The 15,095-nt window shown below is 35.2% G+C and overlaps 1 protein-coding gene across 1 annotated transcript in view; it reads left to right on the top strand.

Annotated features, from left to right (window-relative positions):
* LOC106458223 (zinc finger protein ush-like) overlaps nucleotides 1–15,095 on the top strand; it is a 180,314-nt gene that overhangs the window by 146,487 nt on the left and 18,732 nt on the right. Inside the window, exons 2-5 of the mRNA XM_022384348.1 lie at nucleotides 5,588–5,790; nucleotides 10,540–10,660; nucleotides 11,535–12,062; nucleotides 13,906–13,995. Of these exons, the coding sequence (XP_022240056.1) occupies nucleotides 5,588–5,790; nucleotides 10,540–10,660; nucleotides 11,535–12,062; nucleotides 13,906–13,995 (942 nt within the window). The remainder of the gene's footprint in view (nucleotides 1–5,587; nucleotides 5,791–10,539; nucleotides 10,661–11,534; nucleotides 12,063–13,905; nucleotides 13,996–15,095) is intronic.

The raw sequence follows: 15,095 nt of genomic DNA, 5'->3' as shown, positions 1-15,095 counted from the left end.
GGAGAAGTAAACAGTTAATTGGACAAGATACCAACTATTAATGACTTTCAGCACTAAGTAGAAGAGTAAGAAACAGTTTATTAGACCAGATACCAACTATTAATGACTTTCAATACTAAGTATAGGAGAAGTAAACAGTTAATTGGACAAGATACCAACTATTAATGACTTTCAGTACTAAGTAGAAGAGTAAGAAACAGTTAATTGGTCCAGTGACTTCTAGTACAAAGTTCCCCAACCCTATTCCCTGTTATATAAAGGTCGTCTACTGACCTTTTCTTTCTGTTTTACGTGCTTACTGTAATGTTGATATGTTTCTGTTAATTTTTAATATTTCAAGTTTTACTGCTGTAGTGTAATATGCCAATATTCATCTTCTTTAACCGAGGTAAACAAGAAAAGGATTTAAAGTAATACAGTTATATTATATAACCATAGTATATGCTAATGTACAACGTATCTTGGTATGTGTTAATGTAAAATCCAGTATAGTATCCGTTAACGTATAACCACCTTTATAAGAATGCGTGTAAAATCTGTCATGATTTGTGTTTCACGTCTACGTTTTCCAAATTGAGGAAATGGCTGAAAAAACAAACGGTAAGAAGAAGGGATTTTAAGGAAACGGAACTGCTGGTGTTGTAAATACTTCCTGATTAAACAGGGTGCAACTGTTTTATCTTATATATCACAGGCACAATTTTATAGCCAAATAAATGAATATCTACCTTTCCAACAATAAAATAACAGACTCTTCAGAGGGGAATTTTATAACCAAAAAAGGAACCTATAAACAAAGCTTTAAAAGATAGCAGTAAAGTGATGAAAGTGCTTTAAACGTCATCAGTCTGCGGGTTTGGTAACTTTATAACTTAATAAACCAGCTTCTTCAACTGTAAACTCGAGATTAACTAACTTACAGACTTGTACAAATAGGTCCCTTGATCATACGAGACTTTCGAAATGTTTACCAGTCTAGCAACGGTTGATTTCTCTTTACTGTATCTGATATACGATTATATATTTTTAACACATCCATCACGTGTAATCGGAAGGTCCTGAAAAAGTAATTACTAGTTTTTTTAATCCACGTACACAACAATAGTTAATGGTAAATTAAATATTACAAACTGCACGTCTTTTAGACTGGTTTCTATACTGTATAGCATTGTCGTCATCATTCGTCGTTGTTGTTGTTGTTTATAGTTCTAATTATTCCCTATTTAAATATTGCATGGTAAATAATTGACTCTACGTTCACATTTGATTCTGTATCCAAGGAAATGTATTATCCTCCTCGTGCTCTGTTTTTGTTTTTGTCTGTCTAAGCCATGCCTATTTACAAAGAATAGGGTAATAGGTCGAATAACTTTAAACAGGATTGGCATGATTATGGAATGATGACTTTTAAGTTACTGGTCTCATTTTAGTTTCTCGGGATAAAGAAACCAAGCCATCAAAAATTTTTTAGCCAGTTTATCTTAAAATCTGCTTGTTAGACGCTAGATCTCATTAGAAAACTACAACTGTTGGAACCTAAAATAATGATCAGAGGTAGATATAATTGTGATGCATCTCTTCTGAGCCAACATACCTTATATAGATATATATACTGGTATCATCTAGTAAGCTCAGAAAAAGATCCGAACAGGGGTAGTAAAACTGAAAACATAGGGAACAACAACCAGTTTAGACCCGTCATTGTATTTAATAACGTATTAGATGCGATGAAATGTGAAGGACGACATTCCGAAGAGTTAACAGGCTTAGGGTTTGCCCCTTTTAACCCTCAAATTACTGACTTGAGATCAACACGTTGCATCATGTTGACTGATTTTGTGTAGTTACAACACACAGTGCAGTGAACTGGCTTAACAAAAGTCACGACAATTTGGTTCAGGACAGGTTATAAATATACGTTTAAAAAAGACCAATGAGTCCTTATTAATCCTAGGATAGGCTTAACATCTAAACTTCTTTAGACCCAAGAAATTACAAATACGTTTAAAAAACCAATGAGTCCTTATTAATCCTAGGATAAGTTTAACATCTAAACTTCTTTAGACCCAAGAAATTACAAAATACGTTTAAAAGACCAATGAGTCCTTATTAATCCTAGAATAAGTTTAACATCTAAACTTCTTTAGACCCAAGAAATTACAAAATACGTTTAAAAAACCAATGAGTCCTTATTAATCCTAGGATAAGCTTAACATCTAAACTTTTTTAAACCCAAGAAAGTACCTCAGAATTCAGACAATACTGACAAATAAACCAGACAAACAAATAACATCCAGTAAAAGTGAGAATTTTAAAAGCTATGAATTAACTTTTGTTTCGGCACACTCATTTTGGTTAGGCCTTTTCGAAAAGAAGAAAAAAGAAGCAGTCTTTTGTTAAAGTTATCTTTACATCTTTTAACCAGCCTTGACATATTTCAGTTTGTTATATGACTCGACTGTGTAAACAGATTACTCCAATATGTGAAGTAGGTCTTTCATAAGTTTCTATTTTTCAATGCCTTAAGCTATCCAAACGAAAACCATATGATTTTAAGCAGACTGTGTCCTGGCAAGTGTTAACAACGTTTATTGTGTACGAGTTACAACAAACACATAACTATATTCTGTCTCACCCCCATACTATGGTTTTGATATTAATATCAATCATTCTGTCTCCCCTCCCCCTAGTGTCTCAGTAATAAGTCTCTCAACTTACGTTGCTAAAATTCGAGTTTCGATACCCTTAATGGACAGAGCAGAGATAGCCCATCTTGTAATTTTGTGCTTAAAAACAACCAATCAAACAGTTTTTCCACTATCAGAATCGGCTGTTCCGTGTTGTCTTTCAGATCTCTTGTAAATGTTTTGGTAAGACGACGTTTGATTAAACAAAAGGGGAAAGTCTTTAACCTGTGTAGAAATAAAGGTCATAAACTTAAAGTAATAAACGTTGTTTTTGTCTGTTAGAATTGATACTGCGGGTAATAAACGTTGCTTTTGTCTGTTAGAATTGATACTGTGGGTAATAAACGTTGCTTTTATCTGTTAGAATTGATACTGCGGGTAATAAACGTTGCCGTTGTCTGTTAGAATTGATACTACGGGTAATAGACGTTGCTTTTGTCTGTTAGAATTGATACTGTGGGTAATAAACGTTGCCGTTGTCTTTTAGAATTAATACTGCGGGTAATAGACGTTGCTTTTGTCAGTTAGAATTGATACTGTGGGTAATAAACGTTGCTTTTGTCAGTTAGAATTGATACTGCGGGTAATAAACGTTGTTTTTGTCTGTTAGATTTGATACTGCGGGTAATAAACGTGCTTTTGTCAGTTAGAATTAATACTGCGAGTAATAGGCATTGCTTTTGTCAGTTAGAATTGATACTGCGGGTAATAAACGTTGTTATTGTCTGTTAGATTTTATACTGCGGGCAATAAACGTTGCTTTTGTCAGTTAGAATTGATACTGCGGGTAATAAACGTTCCCTTTGTCTGTTAGAATTGATACTGCGGGTAATAAACGTTGTTTTAGTCAGTTAGAATTGATACTGCGGTTAATAAACGTTCCCTTTGTCTGTCCGAACTGATTAGATAAAACGTTTACCGTTGTTTATCATATAATAATAATAATACTGTGTTAGAGGGTTCGAAAGTAGCTATCAGGAGATGGCAACATTTATAGAATTTTTCCAGTTATTATTCAGTACAGTAGTAGGGATCGTGATGAAACAAAAAGAAGGCCAGAAAAATCGTATGTTTAAAACCACTTTTAAAATGTCTGAATGCTAACAATGACTACTTTACAGTATTGGCTGAGCCAAACTAAAGCTTGTCGTACTTATGAAGCCGCCAAATCACTATATATATATGTGTTTATGGAGTGAATCAAATTTCACTATTTCAATGAATAAGTAAGTGATTTTTCCAGACAAGCGTACGGAAAAAATGACGAACCTTATCGCTCTAATTTTTTTACAGAATCCTTCCGTCTGGGGTCCCAATGATTTATTTCTTCTACCGAAAAAGGATACTAGTATATATATATGTATGTATGTGTATAAAACGAGCGATGCGCTACTTTGGGTATATAATTAGATTTCAGTATAAGTCATTAGAAATCCTGATGAGTAATCAAATCGAATCGGGTATACGCGCGCCCCACATTTGGTATTGCTGACGCACAAAGATATGGGCTAATAAAAAGGAAACAAACAAGTATAATAAAAAAAAATAACATTTTATAAAGACAAGTAGGGATCGACATATACGTAACCCAGTTAGCTATAGTAATATAAACAAAAAGTATCGAAACCAGAAAATTAAAACTACAAAAACTGGCATACTTTACATTTTAAAAACATTCATCCTTACTTTGGTCAATCACTGTAATTATGTTAGTCTAAACCAAAGTAGGAATATGTCTGCGGACTTACAACGCTAGAATCCGGGTTTCGATACCTTTTTTGTTGGATTAATACTTTCCGTATTATTATAGCTGACTATGTTACGTATGTATCGATCCCTACTTGTCTTTATAAAATTGACAAAAATATTTAATTATACTTGTTTGAATAACGTTTTATGTGAGGCGGATGAAGTTGTGGAACCAGTTTTATAATTTCTATCTTACTTACAAAGGTCTATATTTAAACCGGAATAGTCTGTATTATAGGCACATCAGAACTACGTGAACCATTTGAGTCAACAAGAATCACACGAAGCTATCTTGTAACATATGTGGAAGTCGAAGTCACTTATTACAGCCAAACCTCGTCAGTAACAGCATTTAGAATTGGTAGTAAATTCAAGCATGCGAAGCAGAAATGTGGCGCTTTGGTTCTCAAGTTTTACGGAATTCCCATTTGCCTCCACTCCCATTTCCTTCAAGCTGTAATATTACACACATACTCCATTATTACTAGTTTTGGTCATAAATATTATCAGTGTAATTTAGTAAAAAACATTACTGCTATTGCACGTTTTAAAGATAAAAAAAACAACGATAATGTTAGGCTTAAAGAATATCAATTATGAAGTGGAGCCCATAGGGTTAGTGAACCCTAACACTGGGATAGTTTCGTCATTGGGTTTAATACGGCATTCATTGTGCGTTGAGAAGTACAGAAAGATTGAACTGGTCGTATGGCACCATCTGAATGTGGACAGTGCAGTGCCATCTAGTTATTATATCACACAATTGTCTAAACTGCACCGCCTACATTAATGTACTTGAAGAAATGTTTGGGCGAGAGAAATTTGTAAGGGTTTACCTTTGTTTTCTTCATGAAGACAGATGTGATGGATAACTTGATTCGTAGGAATATAATATAAATTTGTTTTGTTTGACTCCCGCGAGAGAACTGACTCAACCACAACATGACAGCCAAAGGGCTTATTATTGATCCATTGTTTAAAATATGTATAGTCGTCGGTTTTCTTATGTTTTCGTCGTTACCAAGTACTGATATTGAAAAGTAAAATCCGTTTCAAACAAAAGTTTACATATGCGGAGAAAAAAAGAATATATTTCTTTACTTCATGTGATCCGTGCCTGTTTTACTAAGATTTTTTTTTTTTTATTGCAGGTAAAGCCAACGAGGAAATAGATGAACTGGTTGAATTACTCCATTTACCGTCAGATGTCCTCACAATCAAAGAATCCAGCAATGCGAGTGTTGCTTACACTGTTTTTACTAAAATACCTCTAACTAAAGGAACCCTTTTTGGTCCTTTTAGGGGCCAGATCTTCAGAGGAAAAAATTCGACGTTTAAAACTACAATAATAGAGGTAAATCATTTGTTGGGTTATTTTGTTACTTTATCATGAACCATGATAGTGGTGTATAATAGGGATCGCAAGGAATTGCACAAAACCTTAATGGAACATTCGGGCAAAAATCACCTTAAACAGTAAAGATTCAGTTCAAATAACACTTTAAAACCTTTACTATTGACTACTAAGTCTGTACACATATTAAAATGTACGAAAAATCACGTATGTTAGACTTACAAGGAAAAGAAAATCCGCTCAAAACGGACAGTTTGTAATTATTATTATTATTCTATTGCTCGTTTAAAATAAAAACGACTTGTTATATTGCACACAAACCTTTTATAGAATACTACATAAGGTACTGCAAAGGTCGTACGGGTATTGAAAAGTCGATTCATGTTTTCCATATTATACTTAAGCTAAAAAACATCATATTTCTAGTGTAAACGGTGTTATAATTACCCCTTGAAGTTAGCTTTCTTACAGATATACAATGTTCCTTTAAAACGCTTAAATACAGGGTGAAACATGAATTACCAGCCAATAATAGATGAACATTAGATGACTGTAACATGTACATATTCAATGCTTTGCACACTATACAATCGGTGTATTTAGGGAACCAACCCCTATTATTATTACACTCATTCGTAGAATAATTACTTTAAAAGACACGAAGGTTTATTTAAAGCGATGTTTTAGACGTATATGTTTTATTTGAAAAGGCGACTTTTCTACTAGTAAAACTTCATACGCGCTTACTTGGATGCCCATTGCTATGCATTACATATATAAATAATTTAGCTACACAGAAACTACAAATGCTCACTATATTCTCAAACAAATCTCCATGGCAATCTCTAGCTGCAGCTTAACATTTTACTTCACGAACTAATGCGATCAAATAGTCAATAGCTACAGTAAATCATCATGAACCGTATCAGCTAGCTACTAGCTATGTTTATTATCATTACAATGTATATAGTAATCCTTTGCCCATAGTTGAGCATAAAAAAACAAGCAAACAAGATGATAAAAAGTTGGGAATTTAAAACCTACAAGTAGGGATCCATAAAAAAGTAAACAAACAAGGTTTGAGATACTGTAGACATTATTTACTCAAACTACAAATCCCTATTTTGACTCCGCCAAATGTAATTCTAGGTAACAGCATGGAGCCAAAACAAGGGTTTGTTGTTATAATACAGTGTTAAAAACGCTTGGCTTTTTCCTGGGGTGTAATGGCATTAAAAATAAAAACTTGATGAAAAATGAACTTCACAAACTTAATCCAGTTAACAACTTAACTATTGTTTTCGAGTAATTTGGTGTTATAAATAGTGTGTCAACCATTACTAACTGTCGTATTCCAGCTGGCCTGAAGAGCCCTGGTAATGGGAGAAAGGCCTCGTCGGCATGGATACAGCAGATATGGTGTGGTTTATAAATTACTAGCCGACGTACCCGTTCAACGTAAGGAGAAGACATAGGGGGCGCCCTGAGTGACATGTGGGGAGGGTCAGGTGCGAACACCGGCCCCCCTATGTCACTCTTCCGACCCCTAAAGGTTCATTTGTTACTTTCGCTCAGACACTCTTGAAAATGTTATTTTTTGCATAATTTGTAGAAAGTTCAAGTGGAGAGTTAACATAAACATAAATCAAAAACTCACTGTTGCTTTTTTTCTCTCACAAAGATTCGGGGGAGGGGGGAGATATAGTGACATTACCTACATGTCCATCTACTTTGCGCACGATAAATATAGGTTCTAAACAGCAGATTTTAATCAAACTTCACAGTTCAGTTCCCTTGGGAATGGGGACGACCCTTCTGATTTAAGAGCTAAAATGTCAAATGTCAAGTTCGCCTTTTAAAGAAGTAGGAAGTAGATTTCGGCACAATAACTAGAGTTCTAAAGAGGATATTTTAATCAGAACTCAAAGGTCACTTCTCTCGGGGCTGTTAAAGAATTATATTGACCTTGGAGTTAAAGGGTCAAGGTTAACACTTCAGAAATGTATAAATTGGATTCCTGTGCCAAAGACAGCATAACCACAAAATGTATACACACACACACAAATACACCAAAACAAAAAAAGGATATGGCCGGGGTGAGGGCAGTCATTCTAGTAGAAGGCTATTCTTGTATATTTGTTTTCTTTTCATTAGGTATTTACAGTTCTTGACTTCCAATGTTTTGGGCTGAGAAGTAGAACATATTCTACGCACTCTGAAGCTAAATATTTCTATTAACTGGAACATTTTTGTTGTTGTCATTGACCAGTCGTATGAAGTAAGAGTTGTGGGGGTCTATATTTACTAGACAAATGGGTAGACAGACAGACAGATAACGAGACTGGCCGAGGTATCTCAACCAAACGCGTATATCTCTTATCTCTATATTTTAATAATTCGTTAAGTTTTGTAAAATAAACCTTATATAATCTTGAACGTAGTAGGTATTCTTCTTGATTTTGTATTTTCGGAAAACGTGTGCTTTATTGTTGTTGTTGTTGTTTTTTTTCTCTTTTGAAAGATGTTTCGTGGCTATAAGATTTTGTTTACATTATTTTCTCTACTCGAATTCTAACGGGTAACTGAAATTCTCAGCCTTTCGAGTGGATTTCTGTTCTTATTGTTGTTTTCTTAGTGTAAAGCTACATGATTGGTTAACTCCACTCTGTCCACCACGGAGAATTGAACCGCGGATCTTATAGTCCGTAAGCTTACAGCTGTCCCACCTGGGGACTCACAACGTTTATTAAATCACACTATTTCTTGAGTTATAAATACATTTTTTTCTATAATTCTCTTTCAAACGTTTATCCTCCAATATACTGTTGTTGTTGTTGTTTTCTTAGTGCAAAACTATACCATGGCCTAGCTACACTCTCTCTCTACAACAAGAAATCGAACCTCGAATTTTATAGTTTTTGCAAGTGCGTAAACTTACCGCTGACTCACCGAGAAATTTATTGTTATCATTTAAATGTATCATCATTTAGATGTATATTTAATACTATCTTGTTATGAAACATGACATAGTATGATATTTAAAAAGTCATTTGTTCAACTGAACAGTTTATGCTCTGCCTTGAAATGCCTTTGTTACGATTCCAAGCAATATATATATATATTTAAATTAGGTTATTATTTATTCACAATGTTTTTCAGTTCCAATTACTTTTGGAGGTTTAATATAAATTTCGAAACGACATTCTAACGATGGTAACTTGTTCACACGCGATGAAAAGAAAGATAATTTGAATTAACTCGTATCTGAAGAACGGCTACCTACTACGAAACCAGTAAAAGTGAACTCGATTAATGCTGAAGGATGTGCTTTATCTTTAGCCCCATTAGGGGAAAAGTACACTGTTTTGTTGAAATGATATTTACTTACATTGATAGCCCTTTGTGTAGCTTTGTGCTTAATAATAAACAACAACAACCCTTATGTGACGTCATTTTTAGTGTCTACTGACTGACTGACAGACAACACACTACCGTGTATATATATATATATATATATATATATATAATAATCACGATATATATGCGGATTTAAAATTCATTTTAAAGTCCATTTAAGCGTGTAAGTAATATAACAAAATATAGATTCATTAGCTCAAGATCAAATTTCCAATCTCGCAACAATAAAGTTGCTCTTCAGCCAACAACTCAATCTTTTAATTGTTGAATATTAATACCGTGATACTTGCAATTTCGCCTATTCACGGCTCATCAGCAGAGACTGAGTCAGTAAACTCAAGAAATACAGTAAAGCATCTTATAACGATGTTGTTGTCTTTTAAGTTCGTTTCAACTTACTATTAAGTAACCTAAATTAACTTAGGTGTCTGAATAATAATATGACATTGCGCCTAATTTATTATTCGGTATTATACAGTGAACTAACTATTTAATGATTATATTACAGATTTATTTTATTTTCAAAAAGAGCATAATTAAAAAATACCAGATGTACTTCCGCAGTATCCTCGAACGTGTTCTCTTTCAAGAGTAAATAAAACCAAAATTAAGAGTAACAAATATTTTTATTTCTGCTTTTGATGTTCGAATGTTCTGCTGTGTTGTAGCCTTCAGGGTGCATAATTTTTATCGTGATTCATGGCAGACGCACGTTTTACTGACGTCACGACATTATAAATTGCAACGTTAAGCGTCCCTTATGTGACTTATACCGCTAAAAACCGGATTTCGATACCTGAGGTGGGCAGAACACAGATAGCCCTTTGTGTAGCTTTGTGCTTAATAATAAAAAACAATAACAATCCTTATGTGACGTCATTTTTAGTGTCTACTGACTGACTGACAGACAACACACTATCGTATACTGGTGCGAGTGTTTAAAACAGGTGACCCACCCAGGCGGCCTTCGGCCCCGCCCCCAGTGGCACAGCGGTATGTCTGCGGACTTACAACGCTAGAATCCGAGTTTCGATACCCATTGGTGGGCAGAGCACAGATAGCCCATTTTGTAGCTTTGTGCTTAATTACAAACAAACAAACCTTCGGCCTCCTTTCGGAGAAGTAATCTCATAGAAGAATTTATTAACCCAAGAATAAAAAAAAAACTGTGGCTGAAGAGTAAGTGATTTTATTGTAGCGAAAGCGTTAAGTATTGAAATACAAATTTAATATATAAAGTTCCTATGTTCTTACCTAGATATAGATATCGTAATTAACTACTTTAATGACTTTTCTTTTCAAGTCTGTTGATCTAACTTGCTTTATTTATAGGCTAGAGATGTCGATGGAGAGAAGATCTTCCTAAATTTGAATGATGAAACCGGAAGTTGGCTCAGATTGGTTAAACTTGCGACCTCACCTAATGAGGCGAATCTCATCGTGTTTGTGGAAGGTAAATAACAGTTCTTCTCATGCCCCCAAAACATTCACACACCAATAGGACAGCCTTCAATTTCAACATATTTTTTTCGCGCGTCATAAACATATGACTTAAGGACGACAGCAAGGAATGGTAGAGGAGGCGTGGTTTTGAATTTTAATTTTATTATGTTGTTTCTGGTTTATATATATGTATGTATATCTCCAATGAAGACATGGCATGTTAGTTACGATCGATCAGCAGTGTTATAGCTTGTAACTTAAATTATCCGAGTAAATTACACCCCGAGCTTCAGTCTGAAAAAATACTGAAATAGATATCACCATTAACTGTCAGGTACGTTATTACAAATGATTGTACTTCAATTCCATCAGCACAGCCTATGTTTATGTGATTCACTTGTTTTTTTGTTTTTTTTTGTGTTTTTTTCGGGAGGGCGGGGCAGCTTAATCCTGTTTCATTGACATATTTTCCTATGTCATTTCTTCTCTACATAATCATATACGTAACCGAATCACCGGTTACGTTATCTGAGGGACAGGTTTCTTCTTCTTCTTCTTCTCTTCTAATTGTAAACTCTGAACTCTGCACATGAATATGTTTCATAATCCCTCGCACTTTTACAGATACTTTAGATCTTGTTTTCAATATTCACAAAAACTTTTGCTTGTATTTTTCAAGTTTCAGAGCGAACATACACTTATAATAATAATAATACATTTCTTTAAAATAAAAATATCATTAACATTTGGCTTAATCTTTCACATAATTTCTCTTCCGTAAGTCATGTGTTACGTTATAATAATGCCATCAAATATCATGAACCAGGTTTATTTTCCAGGTAATAAGACGCTATTTTTATAGAAGGTGATCTAATCCCTTTTAGGTAATGAAATATGGTGTTCCATCTATTGCGATACCGATCAAGAAGAAGAGTTGAGTGTTTGGTACAGAATCACATCTCACAAGCAGCTATCGAAAGCTGGGCTGTCGTATCCTTTGGCGCCATCTATTGCTGGAAGAGAATGTTATACTTCTGTTTCGAGATATAAAATTCCTTGCCTAGACGACGAAGAAGATAAGGGCAAGGACTTTGTCGAAGAATGTCAGGACCTTTCTCTGAATACCTTTAAGAGCAGAAAACTTTCCTTGGCTTCTGTTAATGGGGATGTTTCTTCTGAACAAACGCCAGACCGATTATCCCCTGAACCCAGTGAACCTTTAACTGACAATACATCAAACAATGACCCCAAGACTAGCATTAAAACAGACAAATCTCCTGACTTTTCAAATAGTTCCAGCGATGACCATTCTTCAGACGGTCATTTGAGACATGGAGTGTCATCTGGAACGTACAATACGGACTCTGCTCTTTCCAAGCTCGCTCGTAGTCTACCTACCTCTCTGTCGAACAGTAAGTACCTCTTAGTACGTACATAATTAACGCCCTCTACCGATTAATAATTACCTTGTAGTTCTAACATAAAGTGCGCCCTTTGTCGACGAGTAGATTTAGTTCAAACGTACTGTTGGTGTGAACGTGCTTTCTAGTCACTATTAGGCAAACCTACATACTAAATAGGTGAAGTGAAGAAAAAGTGTCGTTGGCCACTATTCACTTCTTCACATTATATAGCCACACAATAGCAGATATAATAAATAAACTTAACATTCCGAAATTTGTTTGATTTCGAAGTCCAACTTCAAGGGAGGTCCAGTTCAATCTACACGTTGATCAAAGTATAGATTGAACTGGATCTTCCTTGAACTTCGACTTGGAAATCAAACAATTTTCGGAATATTAAGTTTATTTATAATAACTCTTAGTTCGTTTATCAGTTACTCCAAGTTATTAAAAGTAGAGCGCTGTCATGGAAACAGTTACCCATTAGCCTCATTCATGTGACGAGCTACCCTCGTCACCAATTTATCAACACTATATCGCAATTGAATTAAGCATATTTATCATTATTACACACTTTTTATGTGATTAATGGTTAAATAAAGCCAAACCTCATGATTCAAGAACAGATAAACCAGGGCGATGCTTAAGAGGTATTTAATTGGTATGGAAGCTTTTATTGCGGTCTGACAGATTAGGGTTAAATATGGTACTACAATGATTGGCTACTACATGCTTATCTATCATATAGATACTCAATCTTAGGGGTAACTTAACACTAAACGGAAAAAAAAACGCGAAAAGTGTTTTTATTTCAGAGACGGATAGAGGATGTTTATTGCTTGGTGACGTAAAAAAAAGTATTTTCGTGTAGGCCAAGAAGAAAAACTAGAATAAAGACCAATTAATAACATACCCACGATTCTGTGTCATTTCTTCATACTTTATAAACAGCAGTTTTTTTTAATTCCTATAAATTTAGGTCGTTTTGAAAACAAACACCAACCAGTCAGTCTTAATTGTAATACTATTAGTTGGTTGGTTGTTTTTAGCAGATGAATATACAACACTCTTGAACTCTATTGGTTGGTTGTTTTAGAACAAAGCCGTATTGGGCTATCAGCTGTATCCAGTGCAGGGAATCAAACCCTAGACTTTAGCGTTGTAAATCCGTATACCACCGGGGGACGAATGTACTGTTAAAAATAAGAAATCTTATCAAACTTAATACTGTATAGAATATGTTTCAACTTTACTAGGAGGGTTGAAATATTATGGAAAAGAAACGTAAAACAAAAGCCAAAGTAGTATATAACAGTAGGCTCGCCCGGCATGGCCAGGCGGTTAGGGCGCTCGACTCTCAATCTGCGGGTCGCGGGTTGGAATCCCCGTTACACCAAACATACACGCCCTTTCAGCCGTGGGGGCGTTATAATGTGACGATCAATCCTATTATTCGTTGGTAAAAAGAGTAGCCCAAGAGTTGGCGGTGGGTGGTGATGATTAGCTGCCTTCCCTCTACTCTCACACTGCTAAATTAGGGACGGCTACTTCAGATATCCCTCGTGTAGCTTTGCGCGAAATTAAAAAAACAAACAAACAGGGTCTGAGGGCTCGTGATTTCAGAGTTTTCGAGCAATATTTATGATGTTTTTGTTTACATTTTTATGGTTTGGTTAGTAAATAATTTATAAAACTGTGTTCTAAAAATTGATACTTACATGTTGTTTGAGTTGGTCTTATTATATATATATATATTGTTCTTGTTGAAACATTTTATTAAAAGCCTAGCAAGAAGAATAATTCATTCTCAAACGCATGAGTTTACTTAAAGCCTTGTTTCCCTTACTTACAGGGAGTTCTTTAATCTGTCTTCCGTTGTTATCCTCTCATCTGTCCATCACCGAAAACATAATCTCTTCAGGAGTATCAAATAGGACATCAGGTATAGTCCTTCATTCGATTATTTTGTACTAATGCACACATACATACATACACAGTTATCTAGTCGGGCATTTTAAGGGATTGGTAGCCTAACTGGTTTAATAACGGCACTAGAAATGAGTGCAAAGTTAAATTCTTAGGCTCGATTCTGTTCGAGTTTTCCAGCTTCAAGTCTAGCCTGATCCGAGACTGAGGGGGGGGGGGGGTAATGATACATTTATAAATCCAACTTAGTGTCAATCTAAACATAAAGTAATACTTTCTGTCCAACCGTCTTTGGAAAAAAAAATAAAAATCTAGTCCGGCCCGGCCTGATTTTGAGCGCGTTACTGCAAGTTAAGGTACAATCGGACTCGGACCTATCTAACTTGTCTTTACTGATCATCCATCACAAGTTAAGTGTAGGCCTAACTCATAAACGTGTCAATTTAGACAAGTATATTTATACAAGGTAAATTGTGTAAACAATAATAGATGAGTGCTCTGCCTAAGCTGCTCATGAATACCAACAACAGTGAGATTAATTTATTGTTTGTTTGAAGTTACCCAAAGATATATCTGTGCTCTGCCCACCACGAGTATCGAAACCCGGTTTCTAGCGTTATAAGTCCGTATACATGTCGCGGTGCCACTGGGTGGGCATTAATTTATCATCTTCAGTCATCCGAGGGCACGACTTGGCCTGGTGGTTAGGTCGCTCGACTGACAATCTGCTGATCGTGAGTTCGAAACATGTCACCGAACAATCTCACCCTTTCAACTGTGCGGATGTTATAACGTAACGGTCAATCCCACTTTACATATAGCCCAAGAGCTGGCGGTGGGTGATGATGACTATAGTTGCCTACCCTCTGGTCTATCACTTCCAATATTGAGGACAGCTAATGCTGATGGTCATCAAGTATGTAATTTAACAACAAAACAGCCATTCGAGTACTTAATGTCATAAGATATATTATATAGTTTTACCGTATTCTTTTGTTTTTGTTTGTTTTTTACTTCCAACGATGATATGTAAAACAGCGCATGAAATTTGCTTACCATTCTTCAAGCCTGTTCATCATTAAGATGTCATTGTGGTCACTTTTGTATACTGGATCG

This window comes from Limulus polyphemus, unplaced genomic scaffold, assembly GCF_000517525.1.
Source record: "Limulus polyphemus unplaced genomic scaffold, Limulus_polyphemus-2.1.2 Scaffold430, whole genome shotgun sequence".
Classification (NCBI taxonomy): Eukaryota; Metazoa; Arthropoda; class Merostomata; order Xiphosura; family Limulidae; genus Limulus; species Limulus polyphemus.
Note: the sequence above shows the minus strand (reverse complement) of the source record. Positions and strands in the feature narration are given on the sequence as shown.